This window comes from Vigna angularis, chromosome 2 (assembly GCF_016808095.1).
Source record: "Vigna angularis cultivar LongXiaoDou No.4 chromosome 2, ASM1680809v1, whole genome shotgun sequence".
Taxonomy (NCBI): Eukaryota; Viridiplantae; Streptophyta; class Magnoliopsida; order Fabales; family Fabaceae; genus Vigna; species Vigna angularis.
Window position 1 is genome coordinate 4,179,196 of NC_068971.1, and position 25,235 is coordinate 4,204,430.

Sequence of the window (25,235 nt, forward strand, 5' to 3'; positions counted from 1 at the left end):
ATTAAAATAAACTAAATATTTTTTAAATTTATATTAAAAGTAATTTAAAAATTTTGTTGGAATTTAAAATTTTAATTAAAATATAAAATAAATTATTTATTTATTAAATTTTAAATAAAAAAAATTAAAGACATGTTAAACGAAAATCCGTTAACATATTTTGTAATGAATTTTAAAAATCGTTTAAGTCTTGTTTTCTAAAGTTGTTGAAAATTTTTAATATATTTTTTTACAAAAATCACAGAAAAACAAAATCAGAATTCAACATTTCAGAAATCAAATTTTAACCTCTTAAAAAAAAATCATATTATTAAGATAAATATTATTTACAATGTGCTATCTTATAAATAAATAAATATGTTATGTTAGAAAAAAAATCTAATATATGAATGAAAAAAACTAACACTACAAAGCAAACACGCCACCTATAAAAATCATCATTACATTATTTTTGTGTGTTATTATAGAAGTCAACAAATTTATGATATACCTAACCGTGGTGGTCCAATTTAATTTTGATAGATATAACATAAATGTGAATAAATTGTAAAATGACTTAAATAAAAAGTAAGAGTATTATATATATTTTTATATTTATTTGACATAAAATAAGTATAAGATTAAAATGATTATAAAAATATAAATTTTTGTATTTTTAAAAAAATAAAAAAAGTAAAAAATAGAGAAAAATAGTGTCATGAAGTAAAAAATTAAGATGTATCAAATAATATTTTTCTTATAGAAAATAGACATAACACTGTTCTCTGCACAAACGTTGAATGAATCTTAAAACCAAAGATACCTTAGAGAACAAATAGATATAGCACTGTTGTATGCGCAAACGTTGAAGCAGTCTTAAAACCCAATATATCTTACACAACAAATACATATATCACTGTTCTCTGCCCAAACCTAAATTTGCATTTAAACCCATCAACACTGCCAATTCTAAAATTTAAAAGCAGAACAAAAGGCAGTGACTCCACAATAAAAGATCAGCCCCACCAATAAATGGACCAGGATAAAGTTATACACAAAAACTAGTCTTCTCAAAACATAATATAATAATTGAAGCTTAAGAATAAAATAATGAAAATATCTTTCAATGAAAGTAAGCATCTGAAATAATCTAACCAAGAGAAAGAGAGAGAAAATTTGTGTCAGAAGAAAGAAATAGTTAAGTATAGAAACACCAGAACAAAGCATTCAATTCTCATAAGCAATGGACTAGGCGAATGCAATTTCCATAACCACTACTAGACCTAACATTTTGTGTGTTGTTTTCACTTTATGTATGTTCTTTGTCATCTTCATTTTGTTGCTGCTCATTACATTATTCGATACCTAAAGCAATATTTTGATTCTAAATTTTTTACTGAGGCTGAATATCGTTGAATGTACTACTTATGCTGAAGTTGTGTGGTCATGTGGTCTTCTCAACCTATATGTACACCTGTTCATGCTAATAATACGAGTGCTGTTCAGATTGCTACAAATTGTGTTTTATGAGTGTATCAAACATGTTGAAGTAGATTGTAATTATATTCCGGAAGCATTGATTAACATTGTCTTCTCTCTACCTTATATATACCATTGATATTCAAGTTGACTTACCAGCATCAATTTGAGGGGAATGTTTATTGTTGTTAGAATTTATTTGCAATTATTCCCTGTAAATAGGAAATCTCCTATTTCCCTCCCTTTATTGCATATCTCCTACCATCATCCATATTAATGTAAAAATATTTTATCGTGCCTATTTAAGGAGGATTTTATGAATTTTTAACTCAAAGAAACTGAGTGGTATGAAAGAGAGAAAACAATTAAATATTTCTCCAAATTAAATTATAGTATATAAATAGATACAGATCTTACCTATTTATTCAGTGTTTTATAAGATTAAATTTGGTTTAAGGTCACTTCACCTGCTGCATGAGATGGACTCGAACTTCTGATGTGCTAGTAAGGTGAAGGTTACAAACAAGCTATGTTATTATTTGATTATACAAATTAGTTAGTATCGTATCATCAGATAGAAAAATACAACATTGCCACATATCATCTTTCCTTGATCCTAGTTTTTCTTAAACGCATCAAACTTTTGGTTTAGTTTTAAAACACCAAGTTTTTCACCAAGCCTTATTCAGAAATGTATGTACAACAACAGACTTATAATCTGATGAAAAAAATATGCTTGCCATGAAGCATATCAAGCAACCAAAAGAAGACAAGGAACACCTGACTCATCAACAACTCCAATGCAGAAAAAATATCAATGAAGAAAATATAAGTTTGCCAATAGGTACTGAAGAGACCTTTTAAGTAACTTGAGATAAGTTCTTGATTTCATAAACCCATAAAAAAGATGTAACCACCGATTCTTGGTTATAGATTACCACCAAACTTGTTGTCACCAAACACAATCTTTAAGAGCAAACGAAAAAATAATCAAATTATAAACAGATTATAAGTTTCATGAAACATGTTACACATGTTTAAATTTAACCAGACTTTAAATCAATCAATGGAATCAGTCTTTATGCCTCTCAAAGCAAAACCAGAAGGCCTGAAAGTTTTAAACGAGATGCTTGCCTTCTTTGTTTTGTTGAGAAAATGAAAGGGGACAACATAATATATACTAAAGTAGACAGAAGAGCTAGAATTGCACTTTGGCATGCTTTCTGGAACAGTTTTTTTTTTTTTTTTTTTTTTTTTTGCTTGCATTCTGTACCACATTAAAGTTTGATGGGCAATACAAGAAGAAAATAGTCACCATTGAATTAAAACACAATTTAAACTCATATAACATGCATCATGTGTGAAGAAACTTTACACAACAACAAAGAAGAATCTGAAATCCTAAAATTCACTGTGTGTTACATAACTGACTGGCTGAAATACTTCTGTCTGATAACATGTTCTGGAAATTGTAACTTGAATGTCAGTTTTCCAACTTTGTGCTCTGATAAAACTCATCAGATAGGAGAATACTTTTTGCTATATTTTGATGTCTTTTATCTTCTATCATCTCTAATCATCTCGTGTAGTGTATTTAAGAACCAAAAAAATGCTAAATATCTACTTAGCTTCCTTCTAAGAACCACACACTTTTAACATATTGTTACATATGTATGGTTCACTAATGTATCAAGTTCTGACGACATAACTCTGCACATATATAACAGAAACTTTCCTTCTAAAACTGTCACACAAAAGTAGAATCTCTAACTGTATTTTGTTACTTACTAGTTTAGTTCATCTGTAATGTGACTGAATTCCCATTTTCCTTACTTTTCCCTTCTTTCCAACTGAACAGATAATCATTTAAATTTTTCATATTTTTTCTCCTTTGTCAGTCTATTTTATTTTAACCAAACAATCTCACTTTGCATGTATTTCTGTTTCTTTTCTCTTTCATTTCCTCAATTTCTTTCACACCATCGAGATCATAAAAAAAAGAGCTTCTATCTTTCGATATTTAGGTTAAAAGACTCTGAAATTATTCTAACATGTCTTTCATATGTAAATAAAAATAGTACTATTTATTTAGATAATTTTTTCATGTATTTTTGAAAAAAGAAAAAAGTACATAATTTTTTTCTAAAAATTAAATTTAGCTTACATACAAGTAATTTATAAAAGTTCTTACATTAATTTCATACATATTAGTGATTAGTGTTAACTTTTCAAAAACCTTTTTCGGTCTTTTCTCTTATTTTCTTGGTCTGTGACAAAAAAATCCATATTATACATCCAATGTATACAAATTGTATGTTACTTTTCTTTCTTTCCTCTTTCTATAAATAACTTGTATTATGCTTAAATAAAAGTCAAGGGACTAAAAAAACCTGATAGAAGACTAATTGTATATGAGAGGAGGATAGGAGACTAATTGTATATGAGAGGAGGAAGAAACGTTAGAAGTTAGTTAGCCTAACTGCTGTCAAGACAGTTAGGATAGTATTGTATAAATAGGGCTGAGTCAGGGGACTTTTGGCAGTTAGATACTCAGTTTAATTCCTTTGTCTCTATTGTGTGCGTGTTACGTGTGGTGTTGGAGGTTCTTGATTAGGTTTCTCTTTTGAAAACCTATCAATTGGTCTGACCTGCCGGATCAAGAAGGGAGATAATCGGCGATGGAGAGCAACACGGAGGGGAGATTATATAATCTGGAGATTACGATAGAGGGAATTAAGGAGGAGACGGCAGCGATAAGACGTGACCTGCAGCAAATGAAGAGGTTGACGGGCGGAGGCACGAATAATCAAGAGGAGGCTCCGAAGGGGTAATAGCTCAGTGAATGATAACCATGAGAGGCACAATAATGGGGGAATACAACAGAATTTGAGGAAAAGAGTTGACTTACCCGGGTTTCAAGGCCAAGAACTACACATTTGGATTAACATGGCGGAGCACTTCTTCGACATACAGAAGGTAGCGGAGGAAGATAAGATAGAGCTCGCTTACATGAGTATGGAAGGTAGTGCGAAGATTTGGAAAGATAAAACCAAGAACCGTTCTTGGCCAGGATTAAAAGCGGCGCTGATAAACCGTTTTGGAGGGGGATTTCGAGGGACGGTGTACGAGCAGTTAGCGACGCTGCGACAAGAGGGGTCGGTGGAGGAGTTTACCCGGAACTTTGAGATGTTATTGGGACAAACGTAGGGCTTGTCAGAGGAACTGACATTGGGATTTTTCTTGGCTAGGTTAAGGGAAGAAATCAAAGGGCAAGTCTGCATCCAGGACCCAAAAGAATTGGAGGTTGCCATAAGGATAACGCGGGACGTAGAAGATGCTATATCCAGAGCGTGGGGACAAGACTATTGAAGCAGAAGGGGGTAATGATAGGAGTCTAGTGGAGAGGGGACTTTTGGCAGTTAGATTGTTGATAGGCTTTGTCCTGTGGAGGGGGTTAAGTCCTTTGTATCTGTAGTTGCACAAACCATTCTTTTATGAATAATACTCAGTTTAATTCCTTTGTCTCTATTGTGTGCCTGTTACGTGTGGCATCCCAAATATATAATAACCACAATCATATAACTTAGGCGTCCACATTCCAATAAAGAGAACAGTCAGAATAGAATAGTAGTTTAGTAGCTGATATTACAGTCATCCACAAAAGGACAGAACTTAAAACTTAAACAATTTAGAGTACTTCAAAATAACACCAACTTAAATTTAGAAATCCTAAAAATACTATACTGCATCATCAGCATCCTCCAACTCTTGCTCCAAGGGAACCTCCTCAACAACATCTGCTCCCATCCAAGTGGATGATCATCGCAAAGGAAAACATACACAAGCAGCACACAACAAAGAAAGCAAGGGTGAGCTAGATAACCAAGCAGTAATCATAATATCATCGTGCTTAGCTACATATAAAGAACAATCAAGGCATACCACTTTAAACCATGACTCAAACACTCACACGACTCATCCGGATTGGTATAACTGTCGAACTATTGGTCGTCTTTGCACTTGCGTAGTTCAGCTGACACTCCCCAACACTATGCAAGGTAAATCCCCCATCTGTCTATGTCTAAACTCTAAGACTATAGACGAGAATCTCCCTATACTCTCACCACTTACACTGCTCTCCTCTATTTGAGCATGAACAGTGCTTCGAGTGTAGGGATGGACATACCAGTTCAAAGCTCCATACAGTTATACAAAACAACAACACCCCACACATCACTTTCAATCATCTCACCCTGAGATGTCCACTTCATACTCAATTACATCATTGTAGTTCACATTCATATGCTTTACAACCACTCAACAACACCATACATACATCCTGGCAGTCAAACAACATCAATCAATCCAAACAGAAGAAGAAAAACGAGTGAGATCCCCTCCATGCACCAATTTACGTTCATATATATATATATATATACATATATACATATATATACATATATATATATTATGATAACAATTTATATCATACGTTTCATATGTTAATATAATATATATCATACTTTCCTAACTTATATTTCCATAACATTTAATAATATATATATATATATATATATATATATATATATATATATATATATATATTATGATAACAATTTATATCATACGTTTCATATGTTAATATAATATATATATCATGCTTTCCTAACTTATATTCCCATAACATTTAATAATATATATATATATATATATATATATTATGATAACAAATTAACAATTTATATCATACGTTTCATATGTTAATATAATATATATATCATGCTTTCCTAACTTATATTTCCATAACATTTAATAATATACATATATATATTATGATAACAATTTATATCATACGTTTCATATGTTAATATAATATATATATATATATATATCATGGTTCTTATTTGGTAAACTACTTGTCTAATTTTCATCATAGTAGAGATATTACTTTTTTCCAATTGGTCACCGGAGAGGGTTCTGATGTCTGAACGCATCAGACTCACCTTCGGTGCTAGCACATATGACTAGTCACAACGTACTGGAGCAGGCCACTCTATGATCGGGGATGTGTCAACTCAGGTTTTTAAGTCCCCTCTATCCTACCAACAAAGAAAGGCTTTTAACAAGTTATGATTTAATTATCTAAGTTATTAAAACTGTCCTATTCTAGACATCAAATACCCAATTATATATATCACCCTTCCCCTCACAGTAACCTTAAACAGTACCTGCCCATATACATGCTATCATAGAGCCCTTACTCCAGACCCTCCAACCAGAACAATTTCAACCAAAACAGATTAATTTCAACAAAGACACTTACAAACATAAAACCAAGATAAGATAGAGCTCGCTTACATGAGTATGGAAGGTAGTGCGAGCTATTGGTTCAAGATTTTGAAAGATAAAACCAAGAACCGTTCTTGGTTAGGATTAAAAGCGGCGCGCTGATAAACCGTTTTGGAGGGGGATTTCGGGGGACGGTGTACGAGCAGTTAGTGACGCTGCGACAAGAGGGGTCGGTGGAGGAGTTTACTCGGAACTTCGAGATGTTATTGGGACAAACATGTTGGAATTAAGCCGAGTTTGGTAGTTAGTTAGTTAGGACAGTTTATAATTAACTGTCCAGTTGCCTTTTCATTGTATAAATTCTAACCTCTGTTCTTGTATACTGACTTTTGAAGAAATCAGAGTGAATAATATTGTTTCTGTGTGTTTTACTCTTTCTTTCTCTGTTCATCTCCTTCTGCGTTCGGCTAAGGACGTTCGTTCTCCCGTCGCACATGTTACTCATACCGTTCGGTCATCCACGCTGCAGTACTGTGTGTTCATAGCGTTCGTCTAGGGACGTTCGTTCTCCAGTCACATACGCACTCATACCGTTCGGCTGTGACGCTAGGTGCAAACCTTTGGTTTTCCTTCTTTCCCCAACAGTGGTATCCAGAGCTTCAGGTTCGTGATTAGGAGCTTCATATTCATCTAGGGCCTGGCGGAAGCTTGTCAGAAAAGTGATTGAAGCATCAAGAAGATCAAGACTGTGTTTCTTGGTGGGAAGATCGAGGGTGCAAAGAATGGCCAGCAGAGATATGTCTGTTAATCTACCTGTTCTCACAGACAAGAACTGGAACAGATGGAGCACACAAATGCGTATCTTGTTTCGTGTTCAAGATGTCAACAGTGTAATGGAGGAAGCAGTTTCTGCGTCTGATTTGCGCGACACTGAGAAAGAGGAGTTTAAGAGGAAAGATGATAGAGCCTTGTTGATTATCCATCAGTGTGTGGACGATGAGCATTTTGAGAAGATACAAAATGCGACTTCAGCAAGAGAAGCATGGAACATCTTGGTGGGGTGTCATGCCGGAGGGGAAAAAGTGAAGAAAGTAAGACTCCAGTCGTTGAGGAGACAGTACGAGCACCTACTGATGGAGGATGATGATAAGGTGAGTGAGTTTTTCAGTAAAATACTCTCTACTGTTAACCAGATGAAAAGCTGTGGTGACACTGTTACTGATCTCATGGTGATTGAGAAAATCATGCGGTCACTGCCCTCGACATTTGATCATATTGTGGTGGCAATAGAGGAGTCGAGAGACCTTGGAAAACTCAGAATAGAGGAACTGCAAAGCTCTTTGGAGGCGTATGAAATGAGAATGCGTGAAAGAAATCCCATCAAACGCGAGGAGCAGGCTTTGAAGGCTCAGCATGTAGAGAAGAAGACAATCAAGAAATGGAAAGGGAAAAATGGTAAAGGGAAGTGGAGAAAAGATAGGAACAAGGATGATCAGAATGAGTCTTCAACAGAGGATGAAGGCAAATCTGAGAAGAATTTCCAAAAGAAAGACAAAAGGAATATTGAGTGTTTTAATTGTCATAGGTATGGGCATTACGCTACTGAGTGTTATGCTGAAAAGAAAGAGCAGGAAAAAGGTCAAGGAAAGGAGGCCTATGCTGCTCAAATAGAGTCTGATTCAGTGGAATCTGAGTCAGAACCAATCATGTTAATGACAACTACATCTGAAGTAAGTTCACCCTCTCAAGACAAGTCGTGGTATTTGGATTCGGGATGTTTGAATCATATGACCTGCAACAGAGATTGGCTAGTAAATTTTGGTGAGACCGAGAGGAGCATGGTGAAATTTGCTGATGGGAGCACCTCGAAGGTAGATGGAGTTGGTGATGTGGTCATCAACAGGAAGAATGGCTCGCGTATCATTCTAACTGGTGTACTATTTGTGCCTGCGATAAGGTACAATCTTCTGAGTATTGACCAATTAATTCAAAAAGGTTTTACAGTAGTAATGGGAGATTTCAATAAAGTTGAAGTGTTTGACAAAAGGAAGAACCTGATCTTGAGGAGCAAGATCTCGAAGGATAAAACGTTTCAGATCGACCTAGTGAAATCTGCAATGAGTGAAGAATTTGGCGAGATCATTACTGATACACGGACTGGTAACGAGGAAGGTTTGGTGCATGTAGCTATGCTTGCATGCACAAGCTCGATCGGTCAAACAAAGGATGAAGATATGTATGCATGGGCAGAACCGATCGGTCAAACCGAGGCCTTGAAGAAGTCCGTGTGGAAGGAGGAAATCATTGAAGTAAATGCTACCAAAAAAGCATGGGGAGTCGGTGTCATGAGAGAACCAAGACATTACCGTTCGGTCAAGTCATTCAACCACACCGTTCGCTCACTCAGGCGTCACACAAATTGGCGTCCGCGTTCGTCATGTGACTGGTAGGATCACACCGTTCGCTCACTCAGTCGTTCTTTCGAACCGTTCGTCCTTGACTGCACAGCTCACACAAGTTGGCGTCCGCCTTCGTCACGCGACTGGCAAGATCACACCGTTCGCTCACACAACGATCGGTCAAAAAAACCGTTCGGTTGTCCAACGTGATGCACAGGATAGGCTGGAAAGAATGGATGTTTCTCAGCTAAGTGCTCGGCTTAGAGGGGAGTGTTGGAATTAAGCCGAGTTTGGTAGTTAGTTAGTTAGGACAGTTTATAATTAACTGTCCAGTTGCCTTTTCATTGTATAAATTCTAACCTTTGTTCTTGTATACTGACTTTTGAAGAAATCAGAGTGAATAATATTGTTTTTGTGTGTTTTACTCTTTCTTTCTCTGTTCATCTCCTTCTGCGTTCGGCTAAGGACGTTCGTTCTCCCGTCGCACATGTTACTCATACCGTTCGGTCATCCACGCTGCAGTACTGTGTGTTCATAGCGTTCGTCTAGGGACGTTCGTTCTCCAGTCACATACGCACTCATACCGTTCGGCTGTGACGCTAGGTGCAAACCTTTGGTTTTCCTTCTTTCCCCAACAAAACATAGGGCTTGTCGGAGGAACTGGCATTGGGATTTTTCTTGAGGGAAGAAATCAAAGGGCAAGTCTAGTGGAGAGAAGATGCTATATCTAGAGCGTGGGGACAAGATTATTGAAGGAAAAGGAGGTAATGATAGGAGTCTAGTGGAGAGAAGACTTTTGACAGTTCGATTGTTGACAGGCTTTGTCCTGTGGTGGAGGAGGTTAAGCCCTTTGTATATGTAGTTGCACAAATCATTCTTTTATGAATAGCCTGTGGTGAAGGGGGTTAAGCCCTTTGTATCTGTAGTTGCACAAATCATTCTTTTATGAATAATACTCAGTTTAATTCTTTTATCTCTATTGTGTGCCTGTTACGTGGTGTTAGAGTTTCTTGATTAGGTTTCTCTTTCGAAACCCATCAAAACCAGATAGCTTTGATTCTTCTACGAAAACTATATCAACAATTGTGGCTTGAAGAAATTGGTTTATCTCACAGTTTTGTCTTTTCTAAGTTTGTTCGTAATTCACTTCATATTTATTATACTTTTGTTTGCTATGTTTGCTTCATGGATTTTAAGCTCATGCAGAGCATTTCCGATCAGAGTTTTTTAGGGCTGACGATGATTACAATTTTCCAATGAACTTATTTTTCAACAGGGTAGATTCTGATATCGATGATAACATTATGAAGAAGGAAGAACTCAAAAGAACATATTAAACTAACTCATATATTAATATATATAAATCAAACAAATCAGCAGAAGCGATTTTCCATGATTTTTACAAACTCAATGAAATCTATTCTTCCATCTTGATTTGTATCAAAGATTCTGATCATCTTGTGGCAGTTCTCAAGTTCTGCTGCTTGTTTCAATCCCAGAATGCACAGAACTCTATGCAACTCTTTGGCATCGATAAAGCCATCTTTGTTCTCATCAAAAACATCAAAAGCCTGTTTCACCTCCCCCAAACTTGGCTCCTGCTCCTCAAACAGTTCAGAAAGCTCCTTGGAACCATACTTCTCTTGAAGTTCCTCACTTTCTGAGCTGCAAAACAATCCCAGTTTTGCCATCACCGTTTTGACCTCATCCCTCTCGAGATAATTCTCACCATCTATGCCTTTCTTTGACTCATTCTCTTGGTGGCTAAACGCAGGCTTCGATACCTGCTCCTCTTCCCTCACCTTTGAGTAACTAGAGTGAAGTTGGCACAGAAGGAAAAACCAAAAACTATAGAAAAAACTCTGGATTTTGTAGAAACATGTATAGTACAAGGAAAGGTCTACCAAACCAAACAAGGGAGAAGTTGAGTTGCCATCATTCTGAGATGCTCTCCCTTCTGAAATAACAAAGTCAATTCTTCCTAGAGTCATGACTGCAGATATGTGCAAGTATGGATGAAGAGATAGCACAAAATCGTGATCCTTTGTGCAGTAGGCGCCTGAAATTGTTATTGTTAAGTTGTTAGTTAGCCTACAAAGATAAGAAATGTTGCTGTGGTGTTGTTTAAGGTTGTGTTTATGCTCTTTATAAATATAACTCAAAAGTAGGAACTTTGAAGCAGCCTGAACAGTCAACCCAGAAAGCTGAAGGAAGGTGCTTCAAAGTTCATCTGGAATTTGAAAGAAAGTGCTAGCATATCACTATGGCTATTTCTTGACAGCATCAAAGGAAATTTCCTGTTATGTGTGGAATTTTTCTTAGGTTGATGTGGTCTTAGAAAGAAAGGTATATGTCAGGCTGGCCTGCTTTGTCTATGTCTTCTTCTGATTTCGTTCAGCATAAAATATATTTTATGCTAGACTTTCTGGCAGGTTTTTTGGTCCAAGAAAAAATAAATGCAAAAAGACAAGTTTCAGTAGTTTCCAAGAACTGAGGTGACCACTATTTTCCTACCATCCTATCATGCATCACATTTCCACTTCTAAGATATTATAATAATTGGATTTTAAAAACATATATTACATTAAAATATTGAAGTGATTTATTTCTTTTGATGAATTTAATTATGGTCATTTTTAATGTAAAAAGTTTTTTTACATTCAGTTCAAAATACAAGTTTTATCACAGTTATTATGAAAATCAACTTGTTTAACAAATATGATAATTTATTATTGAATTAGTGTAAATCTTAATTAATTAATTTCTAATCATAGGTCTTGAACGGTGCAGTGTGAATCTAACAATTCAATTCATATATCTTACGTGTTGCAAATTCGCTACGTCCACTTATTTGTAGACATCAACTTAGTTACGTCACTACATTTAAAGGGTTTTATAAACATATTTGTGTCTTTTACGTTGGTTCGTTTTATAGTAAATTTGTGTTGAATCTTCCTTGTAATCTTCTCATCTATGTACTATTCTATAACGAGTTCTTTTATATTTATTTTGAGGCACGTTATAATATAAAATAATCTTAAAAAATTATTTTGTTAATATATTTTTAAGAAAAAAATATAAAAATAAGAAAAAAAATATATTTTTAATTCTTCCAATTTTACTATTTTCTGGGCCCACTGTTTAGACCATGTTTTTCTATTAGTACAATCAGTTTTGGTAGGTTGGAGAGAAAGTTTTGAAATGGAATATTAAAATATGCGCCTACATGAGTAGTTTCTCCACTATTAAACACCGTTTTGGTTTTCACAGTATTTTCTACGAAATAAGTGTGTTTACTTTTATCAGAGGTTAGACCAAAAGACCATGTAATATTTTTATATTTCCCTTTTTCGTTGGGAAGAAACGAAAATTCAATGTCAACTAACCCTTGATTTTATTGCCTTTACTCATGTGTTAGTCTCCTAAGTTTTTCAATGTGAAACAATTAATTGGCTGCTTCTCATATAAGAACTGTAAATTAGTAAAATAAATTTCCAGAAATTTAAATATATAAATATTGTTACCGGATTGCGTAGTTCTTCAGATGATAACCGCGACTGCAGAAGATTCTCCTTGTTGAAGCAAGATTTCAACGTTCAAGAGTTTAGAAGAAAAATATAAAACATGAATATAAAAGTAAATAAGAGATCAATACTTATTTATATATATAGACTTTTGAATCCTTAAATAAAGATTGAAAAGATAACTAATATAGCTTGTGATTAGTTATTGAGTATATAAAATATCATCATTTAATTATAACTAATAAAAAATATATCCAAATTGTGCATATACTAAATAAATATTGTTGTATATACTTGGTTACAAATATATTTATAAATATATCGGTTTGGATATATACATATACATACATATATATTATCAAATGACGAAGGATGAGAAATAAAAATACCCAAATTTATTATCCAAGTTAGTTGAACCAACCTTCTGAATTTTTAGTCTATATAAGAACATAAGTACGAAGTAGAGTCAATGCCGTAATTATTAAATAATTTATGTTAATTTTTTCGTATAAAATTGATGAGTAATTCAACTATTATTTCACACATAAAACAGTGAGATGATATTTATTTAAAGGTAGTTTATAAAAAATTGCAATCTTGATTAAAATTTTATTAACTTTAGCTTTGAAGCCTTCTTTAATGAAAGTAATAATCACTGCATGATTTTGTTTCAAAAAGTATATACGAATTTATTTAGAGAATAACAAACAAATTCTTAATTGATTGATTATGGTATAAGTGTTTTGTTTTCATACTTGTATAACTTATTTTATAGATTTAAATAACAGAAGAAAATTATCCCGTAAATTTTTAATCAATCATTAGCTTTATATAATGACTTTATTTATTAAAATAAATAAAGAATAATTTTCAAACTGTTTTTCATGAATTTTAAAATTGTTTAGATCAGTTCAAAACCATAATAATTACTTTATTTAGTATGTACAGTACATATTTAATCCTAAATAATGCTTTAAAAGATTTTATAATTCATGAATCTCGTATTTATAAACATATATTTATAAACAACCTCTTAATTTCTAGAAGATAATAATAAAATAAGAATATAATACAAATTTTTATAATTGAATTTTGTTAAGGGTTAAAGGCTTCTTTTTATATCTTCGTAATATATATATATATATATATATATATATATATATATATATATATATATATATATATTAAACTAATATTATCAACATGACATATTAAACCAAACTCTGATATCAATTGTAAGGAGATTCAACACACACATAGATTTCTACATTGGTAAGATATGGTCCGCTTTGAGTTAAGTCTTCACAGATTTGCTTTTGGTACCACTCCAAAAGATCTCTTACCAAAGAAGATATTTATATGTATATAAACTTATATCCATCTCTTGTTTTATTCGATGTGAAACTTTGTTTGTATCCTAACACACACCTACCTATACAAAGTAAAGAACTTGCAACCACTCATAGCATCTCAACCAACTTGCACAGGAATAAGAACATGCAAAAGGCAACTTGGTCTTACACCCATAAGCTTAGTCACTAAGAGAAACAACTCAGAAACCTCCACCAACAGCTCGATCAGGGTCTAAAACCCCTATACTAACCTATAGCGCATGTAAAAACGATCTCCACAACTCAGCAAATAGTCCAACCAACCCACAACCAACACGACTAACACCTTAAATAGCTCGACCAACATCACCAGCAGCTCGGTTAGGGTCAAAACCCCCAAACCGACCTATGAACACCCATAAACGAGTTGTATAATTCCAAAAATGAGGTCTCAAAAAACCTCAAACAGGACAACCCAACCAACCAAACTGAGGCCAAACAGCCTAGCTCGATACCCTAGAGTCCGACACACCCCATCCCCGACACACCTCAGCCCGACCAGACATAACCTAACCAACTTGGCTTCAACTAGACAGCTCAGATATCTCATAAAAGTAGCATGATAGTAACTTTGAACACTTGTAAATATACGAAAAATAGAGCAAGACATAGAACATCGTAATAACATATAAAAGATAGCTCATCACATGCTTTTTACGTTATGACAACAATTTGAACCACTTGGTGCATGCAGATCACAATATTGTTAAGATATGTCAAATATTCTATTAACGGATATTAGACAATCAAATATTGTGTTAGTTATAATTTAGATATTATAATTTGTGCAGATTTATGCACCTATCATTCCTTTAATAGATGAAAAATTATAGAATCCTTATATGTATATATATGGTCTGAAATAATACATCAGAATTATTCTTTAAACCTTTTAATATGGTATCAGAGCTTGGTTAGAACATATCCTAGCGATAATTGTTGTTTCTTGGACATGTTATTCCACATGCTATCGGACCGTTATCGGAACACCCATTAATGTCTAGTCTCACACTCTAGATGATGTTTATACCTTGACGGAGAGTGTATTGGGAGTTCCACATCGATTAGAGATAAGGTCAATTTATAATATATAAATGAATACAAACCTCATCTTATAAGTCAATTTTGTAGAATTGAATTAGACTTAAAACTCACTTCTTAACAACTATGACCACATATATGTCGGCTTGGTTTCATCTCAAAATTATTAGAAAGTAAATCGTAAATCAGAAGGTTTAACTTCTTTAATTGTCATTTGACAGTAAGCACTTTGTATATATACTTTGTTTTCCTAATATGCAATACCTCTCGTATTCATTATCTCTGCATTGCTTTTCTCTCTTCCCGTGCGCGCTCTCTCTCTCTCTCTTTTGCTACCACACACTCTATCAATCCCTATCAGTGGTATCAGAGCTAGGTTTCCGAACCTAGGAGAAGCCATTCTTAGCAAGAAATTGTGCTGTGAAGAAAGCATTGCGTTTGAAGAATGGCGGGGACGATCCAGAATAATCTACCGATATTTGACGGAAAGAATTATGAAGATTGGGTTGTGAAGATGGATGCTATTCTGGGTTTTCAGGAGATTGATGAAATTGTTAAGGGTTCAAGGAACCGACGAAGAGAGACACGGAAGAGGCCAATAAGGCTTACAAAGAAAACAAGAAGATGAATTCTAAAGCACGTATGATTCTGCATCAGTGTATCTCTCCATCAGTATTCCAGAAAATGTCCAAGGCAGTAACAACCAAAGAAATATGGGAGATATTGCAAGACGGATATGGAACTGCTGGAAACATAAAGAAGATCAAACTTCAGTCGCTATGGAGGCAGTACGAACTATTAAGCATGGGAGAACAAGAAACTATAGAGGGATATATCAGCAGAATCCAGGTGATTGTTAATGCTATGTGTGCATGTGACAAAATCGTAAAAGACAAGAAGATTGTCCATAAAATCTTGCGAACCTTGACGCCCCAATACAACCATATTATCGTTGCCATTGAAGAAAGCAGAGATCTTGAAAAAATGAAGGTTGAAGAGCTGCAAAATTCACTTGAAGCTCACGAACAACAGTTGATGGAGAGAAAAGCTGCAGAACGAGATACTGTGCAAAACACCAATAAAGCATTGCAAGTCAAGATTTATAAGAATCGTGGGAATGGCAGAAATAGAGGTAGGTCTCGCGGTGGTCGTGGAGGCAGAAATGGAGGTAAACACAATGGTGAACAAAACAAAGATGTTGAAAGCAACGAACAAGGCAGTTGTAGAGGTAGAGGAAAGCCCAGAGGCAGAGGCGGCAGAAAGAATCCTGATAAGAGGAATATATAGTGTTTTACGTGTAGTAAATATGGTCATTACTCCTCGGAGTGCTGGCACAATGAGAATGTTAAGAAAGATCAGAACGATGAAGTGAATCTTGCGAAAGAAGAACTGGAGTCTGAATCAGACCATGTCATCCTAATGACTATCGTTGCAGATAGAAGAAACAATGATAAATGTATTACAGCACACGTTGATTTCTTTGAAAACACAACCAGTGTAAAGAACGACAAATGGCCTAGGAACGCTACACAAGCAGAACAGGTGTCACTGACAGGAGAAACTAATCATGCAAGGGAGGACATGTCATGGTATCTTGACACGGGATGTTCTAATCATATGACAAGTAATAAAAGATGGGTAATTGATCTAGACACCAGTGTCAAGAGCGTTGTTCGTTTTGCAGATGATAGTATAATTCGTGCAGAAGGCTCAGACAAGGTGTTGATCACATGAAAAGATGGCAAATCTGTGTTCATGCACAATGTCCTCTATGTGCCCACTATGAAGAGTAATCTTCTGAGTCTTGGCCAACTCCTTGAAAAGGGATACACTATGAATTTACGGGAAAAAAATATTGAGGTTTATGACGAAAAACAAAGATTGATAATCAAGGCACCTCTTGCTCGGAATAGAACGTTCAAAGTTAACTTGAATGCTGTTGAAGTGCAATGTTTAGCTGCAGAAGGCGCGGATACAGAAGAATGGCTTTGGCACTATCGCTTTGGACATTTGAATTTCAGAAGTTTGTGTCAATTGAGAGATAAAAACCTCGTGAAGGGTATTCCTGATTTTACTGCACCAAGCAAAGTGTGTGAAGGGTGCGCTGCTGGTAAACAGACTAGGTGTGCCTTCAAAAGACACGCACCCAAGCGAGCAATACAGGTGTTGAACGTCATTCATGCAGATGTATGTGGCCCGTTCGACGTGTCGTCCCTAGGAGGTAACAAATATTTTTTGCTTTTCGTAGATGAGTTTTCTAGAAAGCTTTGGGTATATCTGTTAAAAGAAAAAAAAGAGACTTACACATGTTTTGTTAAATTATGCTGCATGACTGAGAGGCAATCGAACAAACAAATCAAGATTCTTAGAACCGATGGTGGAGACGAGTTTAATTCAGGAGATATGAGTGTATTCTGCGTTGATAGAGGAATTAAACATGAAGTCACTGCACCTTATACCCCACAACACAACGGGTTGGCTGAAAGAAGAAATCGAATGATCTTGGACATGGTTAGATGCATGATCAAAGGAAAGGGGTTGCCTAACTTTCTATGGGGTGAAGCACTCGCAACAACAACCTATCTTCTGAACAGATGTCCTACAAAAGCATTACCAAATTACACACCAGAAGAGATGTGGTCGAAGAGAAAACCTGATGTTCGACACTTGAAAGTATTTGGATCAGTCTGCTATAGGCACATACCAACTGAAAGAAGAAAGAAACTTGATGATAGAAGTGAAATCCTTGTTCTTGTAGGATATCATCCAACAAGTGCTTACAGGATGTTTGATCCAGATAAACAACAAGTCATGATTGGCAGGGATGTCATTGTTGATGAAACAACTACCTACAAGTGGAAAGAAAGTGAAGTTGTCCCAGCTCAAAGACCTGATAATGTGATGACCATCTGGATGGAAGAGAACAAATTGGAAGAAAACAGACCAACAACTATCAGTGTAGATGGTGACACAAGGCGATCACAAAGAACGTGTTTCCCATCTACAAGACTCACGAATCATGAATTGTTCTCTAATAATGATATTACTGACACTGGAGATATTGTACAGTATGCCCTTTTTACAGGTGCTGAATCACTCATATGGGAGCAAGCCATTGAGATCAAGGAGTGGCGAGAAGCTAAGCAAGAGGAGCTATCAGCAATAGAACGAAACAAAACATGGAAGCTTGTGGAGCTGCCAGAACACAAGAGAGCCATAGACGTGAAATGGGTGTTCAAAACCAAGTACAAACCAGACGGAACAGTGGCAAAACTGAAAGCTAGGTTGGTTGCTAAAGGGTTCTTGCAGAAACCTGGGATAGACTTCAATGATGTCTACGCTCCTGTTGCTCGGATTGAAACTGTTAGACTCGTTGTAGCCATTGCAAATGTTAAAGGCTGGATCATTCATCAGATGGACGTCAAATCGGTATTTCTTAATGGTCCTCTTGTGGAAGAAGTGTTCGTGAATCAACCACCTGGATTCACCATAAAAGGGCAAGATTCGAAAGTCTACCAGCTAAACAAAGCCTTGTATGGTCTCCGTCAGGCACCGCGAGCATGGAACAGACATATCGACGCACTGCTTATCAGGTATGGCTTTCAAAAATGCACAGTTGAGTATGGAATTTACGTTCAGTCTGTTGAGCAAGTAGGTACACTTGTGGTATGCTTGTATGTTGACGATCTGCTGATCACGGGGAGTTTAACAAAAGAAATTGAACAATTCAAAACGAAAATGAAGAATGAACTCGAGATGACTGATCTCGACAACTTAGGATACTTTCTTGGAATGGAGTTCGTGCAGACTGAAGATGGAATGATCATGCATCAAAGGAAATACATCCTAGAAACTCTGGAGAGATTCAACTTAAAGAACTACAACAACACGTGTATTCCAGTTATGGTCAATATTAAGCTTTCGTATCATCAAGAAGAAGCCAAGGTAGATGTCACTCTCTTCAAACAGATGGTTGGAACACTTCGCTACATCTGTAACAGTCGACCAGACATCAGCTTCGGAGTTGGTCTCATAAGCAGGTACATGCATGACCCAAGGCAGTCTCACTTGAACGCAGCAAAGCACATCCTCCAATATCTGAAAGGAACAACAGACTATGGATTATGCTTCACCAGAATCGACAACAACGCCAACAACGTTTTGGAAGCCTGGTGTGATGCGGATTGGAGCGGAGATCAAATGGATAGGAAAAGTACGTTTGGTTATCTCTTCAAACTGATGGGAACGTCTATATCGTGGTGCTCAAAAAAGGAAAGTGTAGTTGCATTATCATCATGTGAAGTTGAATACATATCAGCTGCTGAAACTGCTTGTCAGAGTGCGTGGTTGGAGGTTGTTCTTCGAGACTTGAAGATCGAGAATCACAAACCTACACGTCTTATGATAGACAACAAGTCGGCAATCAGTCTGTCGAAAAACCCAATCTCCCACGGAAGAAGCAAACACATTGACACCAAATTTCATTACATTAGAGAACACGCCAATGAAAGAAAGCTTGAACTTGTGTACTGTAGCACGAATGAACAAATAGCAGATATTTTTACCAAGGCACTGCGTCAAAGTCGCTTTGAAACACTCAAAGATTTACTAGGAATTAAGTCTTTAGGAGATTTAGATTTAAAGGGAAGTATTAGAAAGTAAATCGTAAATCAGAAGGTTTAACTTCTTTAACTGTCATTTGACACTAAACACTTTGTATATATACTCTATTTTCCTAATATGCAATACCTCTCGTATTCACTATCTCTGCATTGCTTTTCTCTCTTCCCGTGCGCACGCTTTCTCTCTCTTTTACTACCACACACTCTATCAATCCTATCAAAAATAACCACAAATCATTCACTAGAACATATTAACACATTTATGCAACAAAAACACAACATCATGAACCAAGTTAAGCACTTAAAACCCTCGGCCCCCTCTAGAAATGTTTACCCCGTTCTCACAAAACAATACTTATAAATACAATGTGCTACAACCATTGTAACAACCCTTCTCAGCCCAAAACCTGGCCTAACATTACTGAGTCGTTAACTTATCCTCTGCATAATCTTTCTTATCACTGTTACATCAGAGTATTATAGTCTAGACTCAGTTCAAGTAAACTATCCGGATCACAAACTGCAGAACCACATAATTTAAATTCTGGAACAGTAGAAAGATAAGAGCGATAATAGAATTTATAATAAAAAAGGGGGTGTGAAAAGTATTCATCAGATAATAAATCAAGAGTCCAGTTGTTTGTTCTTTTGTCTGAGAAAAATACAAGGCTTTTTGTTTGGGTATAGTGTCTCTTGCAAATCCAATTCAAAACAAGAAAAAGAAAAAGAACGTACAAAGAAACACAACTTAGAAAAAAATATATTAAATAAATGAAATTTATGATACTAAACATAATTTCAACAGAAAAGAAATCTGTGAAAAACATATTTGAATAACGAATTTAGTGTTGAAAAATGATATAAGTGAAATTAATAAAATCATGTTAAAACATCGGTTAATATGATTTTAGACAAATATTTATAGGGTTATTCAGACATTAAGTAATCAATTTTGAATACAAAGTTAATCTTGAATTGAAATTAAATTTTAATCGGGATAAAAAATTATATCGAAAATTTACTACTAAACTATAACATGTTGATATCACGTGTTTATTTCCTTATAATTTTATAACATGTTTGCATCCATAATCTTAATCTGTGCATTTTGTTTTTCATATCATAGCAGAGTAAAAAAAAATTAAATATTTATCAACTGCGGTAAATTTTAGTATTTTTTTCTTTTCCCTTAATTTCTTACTTTCCCTCTCTAACAAAATAAGTTTCAAACAAAATCTGGTGCACTGAACTCAGTTTTCGTTAACGATTCTCATTGTCCCCCACCGTTGTTTTCGCCGACGCTCTCAAGCCTCCGGCGAGCCCTAAGAAACCCTAGACGGCGCCACCACATTCATCAGGTTTGAAACATTATTTCCATCTCTTTTATTCTTCATTGGCTCGTCTCACCCACTCATCTTATTGCTTTAATTTAATACTTACTCTTTTAAGTGTTTTTTTTTCAGAAACTGAGAAAATGAGTACAAGTGACAAATAAGATACACACCTTCTCACTCACTTTTATATTGACTCACAATCTAACACGGTCCCCTCTCAATAATTTTGTCTGTAGATGTTAAGATATTTCCGCTACTCACCGAACCTGTTTGATAAAATGCGTCTTTAACTGGTTGTATTGTTTTGTTATTGCTTGAACATTCTGGATTCATTCAAACAAAGTTTCTTCTATTCATCACGATTGGGCGTGCTTTCATCAACCAGCTTTAGTTTTTGTTGGTAGTACTCTGTTGGGTGGGCACGAATCCTCATTCCCATTATTTTCTAATTATCTTTCACTTGGTTTTTTGTTCCCTAATTTTCTCAGTTTCTATTCTATTTTTTTTCTGTTGTTCTTCAATTGAAATCTACAAAGTTGGCATTTACGAAGTTACTTACTATTATTGTTGTCTTTTTCTATTCTTGTTTTAAGACGAAAGACAAATAAGTCTGAGAACATGCTCATTTGATTTTTTTAGTTTTTTTTATTGTGGTTCACTGCTTGTACTTTATGAAAATTTTCATTGATTTCATTCAATCGCAGAATCAAAGAACCAGATAATGGCTGTGATGGGTAAGGCAAAAGAAGCAGGACTTCCATTGATGAAGTTGATTAAGTTGAGAGGGATGCCTATTTTGCAGCAATTGCATTTAGAGGAACGGCTGCTTCGAACCAGTTCAGATAATTGGTGCCTCATCAACGATGGAACAAATTCCCCTGCCATTGTAATGGGCTTGTCTGGGTATTTCTTTATACCTTTAAAGAAAATTTTATTTGACACGAATATCTATGTTTCCAGTTTATCTATTATTTGTACACTTAAAGAGTCTCCATGGAGTCTAATATGCAGATGCACCTGTATAAACAGATAAGTTTATACGTTGAAAATAGTCTAGGTTTAGTACCAGTGTTGATTCCTACCCTATAGTGTAATTTTGTGACTTTGTGCTATATTAATGGACTAACTAGGGTACACGTCATTAATGGGCCTGTGTTTGTCTTGATTAAAACACAACACATTCAGGAATTTTTTTGGAACAACTTTCCCAAACTGATAAGTCTGGTTCAAACAAATTCCCACTAATCTTGCCCATTTTCCCAAAATCACGTTTGTTCAATTTTCAAAATTACACCACCGACAGTGGCAGTGGTGACACTGGAAACATTTTAGGTTTTCAGTGATGCACTTGAGGTACAATACAAGGATGACAGGACTGCAGTGCGATGGTATTAGGTTGGTTGTTATAACATTGGTGTTCATAGTGTGGAGGTGGTGTAAGTGACAGTCCCGGGAGATGAGTAGAGCATGAAAACATTTGGAGAAAGGGAGGGGAAGGAAGAGAACAGTAATGTTGTGGTTAACCTGTTAAAATCATTCACAGATCATGTGAATGTTAAGTTCTCACCTCCTCCATGGATTTGGTTTTTCGTCGATCTTGCGAGAGTCTTGCATTCTCAGATGTGAAAAATGCTTCAGACTGTTTTTATAGCACTAGTATCTAGCAAATGAATGCTATTTTCTATAGGTTTATTGTTGTTTTTCTTTATTTGTGTAAAGCCTCTTTCATTCCACTTTCTCTTTTGTTAATAATCACCAAGGAAAAAGATATGTAATTTCAATGTGTATACATAGGAAACTTTCAGAACTGGTCGAAGTCAAGCCTGTGTTGCAAGATCGTATACCCATTATCAAAAGGTTTACCGGGGGAGGAACTGTTGTTGTTGACCATGACACTATATTTGTTACGTTGATATGCAATAAAGATGCCGTTTCAAATGTGCAACCCTTTCCCCGAAGTATCATGTCATGGAGTGGTTTATTATACAGTGAAGTTTTTAAAGGGCTTGCTGATTTCCATCTCCGTGAGAATGGTACATTGATCGAGTCTTGTATCAATATGATTTTTACAATATTTATGTGATCATTATACTATCCAATTTTATGTTAGACGTCCAGAGGAAATTGATGGTCTGGACATGCGTGAGTGATTTGCATTATATAATGCTGGTTCTCATTAGTAGATTATCAATCAAACCTTGTGAAAGGGGTCAAAATTTGATTTTGTTTCTTCACAATCGATGCATATACGAGTTTAAGTTGTATTTCAATTCAATGGTGACAATTTTCTTATTGTCTTCCCCATCAAACTTGAATGTGGTATAGAAAGCATGAAAACGATCAAGTTCTTCTAGAAAGCATGCCAAAAGCTTCTGATTTTACTTTTGAGAAGCAGCTAGACTGATTCCATTTATTGATTTAAAGTCTGGTTAAATTTAAACTTTTGTAATCTGTTTCATTAAACTTATAATCCGTTGCTAATTGGATTGTTCTTTCCTTTGTGTGTAAAGATTATGTGTTAGGTGATCGCAAGTTTGGTGGAAATGCTCAGTCTATAACCAAGAATCGGTGGGTACACCACACATCATTTTTATGGGATTATGATGTCAAGAACATGTCTTATCTCAAGTTACCTGCAAAGGTTCCTCAGTACCGATTAGTAAGCTTATATTATTTTTCCTTCTACCTTTTTCTGCATTGGAGTTCTTGATGAGCCCTGTGTTCATTATCTTCTTTTGGTTGGTTGTATGGTGCATGCCATGCGTAGTTTTTTAATCAGATTATAAGGCTGTTGTCGTACACACATTTCTGATTAAGATGACTTGATGAAAAAGCTTGGTGTTTCAAACTTGTTCCAAACTAAAGCAAAAGTTTGACATGTTTTAAAAAAGGAAGGTGAGATATTTTGGGATGATGTTGTATTCTTCTATCTGATGATACGACGCTACCTAATTTGTCTAATCAAATAATAGCATGAAAGTGTATCCTGTTTGTAACCTTGACGTTCCTGGTATATTAGAAATTCGAGTATATCTCATCTAGAAAAGGTAGCATGTGCAGAGACAAAGAGTTGAATGAATTCGAATGAGAAATAAATTTTTCTTCATTTTGAATTGCATCTACTACCTATTGGCGTATCTGCTAATGTAATTACTTAAGTGAAACATTTCTATTCCTTTACATATTTTCTTGACTTCTATGATTACTAAATGTATATTATGTGAATAATTTTTGCTATGGATGACTTTTAGGTGAACAAAAGTTGAATTATTTAGTCTCCATGATATCTTCATCGGCATTTTGCTCAAAATAGGAGTCTACTGGATTAAATGCCAGACCTCACGTATTTTCTTCTATTCTTGCGTGTTTGTGTTAATCTGGTGTGGGTTCTTGTCTCCAGATGTCGTCAAACTTACATTTTTCAAGTTTCTTTTGCTTCAGTTGTTTACCAATCCATATTAACATTTGATTGCTATGCTGCAGAGAAGAAGTCACATGGATTTTATTTGTCGAATGAAAGAGTATTTGCCTAGATCAGATTTTATTGAGAGAACTATTAAGGCTCTTGATGGCCAATTTTCGGTGAAATCCATTAGCTTGGAGTCCATAGATGTTCCCTCTGTTTCTGAATATGTTCATACCACTAAGCTTCTCACAGAGCAGCACATTCAGGAAACTTGCACAATTCAAACTTGAAAAAATAGTTGCAAGAGGTTTGGCAACAAAATATAAGATATAATAATAAGGGGGATAGGATTTAACAATGGGTGAATTGAGTATGCTGTTGTGGAAATTTCATTCTCAGTACTGATGAATATTGACTGCTGTGTTCTGATATTGTTGTACATTAGTTTTTTTTTTCTTTTCGACCATAATTTGTTCTGGCCAAGTTGCTTTTTCTTTTGCTTAGATTATTTTCCATACTTTCAGCGAAAGATACTTTCTTTATTTTATTCTTAAGTTTCAATTTTTATATTATTTTTCAGAAAAACTAGTTTTGGTGTATAACTTTTCCTCGGCAATTTATTTGCTGTGCTTATCTTTTGTTGATGAGTCATCACTTTTTGTTGTGTTTTAAAATGTTAGATTTGCCAGTATTGATGTTTGTGCAGATGCAAATTTTTGTTTGAGTTGAATCATGCATTTGCCCAAGGCATTTTTAGTTGTAATACTGATT

General features: G+C 35.1%; 3 protein-coding genes across 9 annotated transcripts; 2 read left to right on the forward strand and 1 right to left on the reverse strand.

Annotated features, from left to right (window-relative positions):
- Positions 1-10,477: 10,477 nt before the first annotated feature.
- LOC108328300 (probable calcium-binding protein CML46) lies at positions 10,478-11,508 on the reverse strand. Its single transcript, XM_017562153.2, has one exon. It carries the CDS (start codon positions 11,135-11,137, stop codon positions 10,520-10,522), a length of 618 nt encoding a protein of 205 aa, XP_017417642.1. The 5' UTR covers positions 11,138-11,508; the 3' UTR covers positions 10,478-10,519.
- A 4,039-nt stretch (positions 11,509-15,547) lies between these two features.
- LOC108327161 (uncharacterized) lies at positions 15,548-16,836 on the forward strand. The gene is made up of 3 exons (XM_017560894.1): positions 15,548-15,662; positions 15,776-16,270; positions 16,538-16,836. The coding sequence occupies exons 1-3, from the start codon at positions 15,548-15,550 to the stop codon at positions 16,834-16,836; spliced, it is 909 nt and encodes a 302-aa protein (XP_017416383.1).
- A 4,093-nt stretch (positions 16,837-20,929) lies between these two features.
- Positions 20,930-25,100, forward strand: LOC108327958 (uncharacterized). Of its 7 annotated transcripts, none has more exons than XR_008247347.1 (6): positions 20,930-21,082; positions 21,763-21,961; positions 22,853-23,091; positions 23,569-23,717; positions 24,310-24,438; positions 24,542-24,676. XR_008247347.1 is itself a non-coding variant. In XM_017561709.2 (6 exons), the coding sequence occupies exons 3-6, from the start codon at positions 21,780-21,782 to the stop codon at positions 24,752-24,754; spliced, it is 783 nt and encodes a 260-aa protein (XP_017417198.1). In that variant the 5' UTR covers positions 20,937-21,082; positions 21,188-21,473; positions 21,763-21,779; the 3' UTR covers positions 24,755-25,100. The 7 variants fall into 7 exon arrangements, 5 of the variants coding, with proteins under 5 accessions (XP_017417196.1, XP_052729839.1, XP_052729840.1 ...); XR_008247348.1 differs by having other exon boundaries at positions 24,310-24,401; positions 24,542-24,610; XM_017561709.2 differs by lacking the exon at positions 24,310-24,438 and adding an exon at positions 21,188-21,473 and having other exon boundaries at positions 20,937-21,082; positions 24,542-25,100.
- Positions 25,101-25,235: the final 135 nt, after the last annotated feature.

Excerpts from the sequence above, each read along its gene's own strand:
- LOC108327161 (XM_017560894.1), top strand. The coding sequence starts at position 15,548 with ATGGCGGGGACGATCCAGAATAATCTACCGATATTTGACGGAAAGAAT. Across the intron at positions 15,663-15,775 it reads GATTGATGAAATTGTTAAGG|TATTCCAGAAAATGTCCAAG; the intron begins GTTCAAGGAACC and ends TCTCTCCATCAG. Across the intron at positions 16,271-16,537 it reads TCGTGGAGGCAGAAATGGAG|ATAGAAGAAACAATGATAAA; the intron begins GTAAACACAATG and ends CTATCGTTGCAG.
- LOC108327958 (XM_017561707.2), top strand. The coding sequence starts at position 21,780 with ATGGCTGTGATGGGTAAGGCAAAAGAAGCAGGACTTCCATTGATGAAG. Across the intron at positions 21,962-22,852 it reads ATTGTAATGGGCTTGTCTGG|GAAACTTTCAGAACTGGTCG; the intron begins GTATTTCTTTAT and ends GTGTATACATAG. Across the intron at positions 23,718-24,541 it reads AGGTTCCTCAGTACCGATTA|AGAAGAAGTCACATGGATTT; the intron begins GTAAGCTTATAT and ends GCTATGCTGCAG.
- LOC108328300 (XM_017562153.2), bottom strand. The coding sequence starts at position 11,137 with ATGACTCTAGGAAGAATTGACTTTGTTATTTCAGAAGGGAGAGCATCT.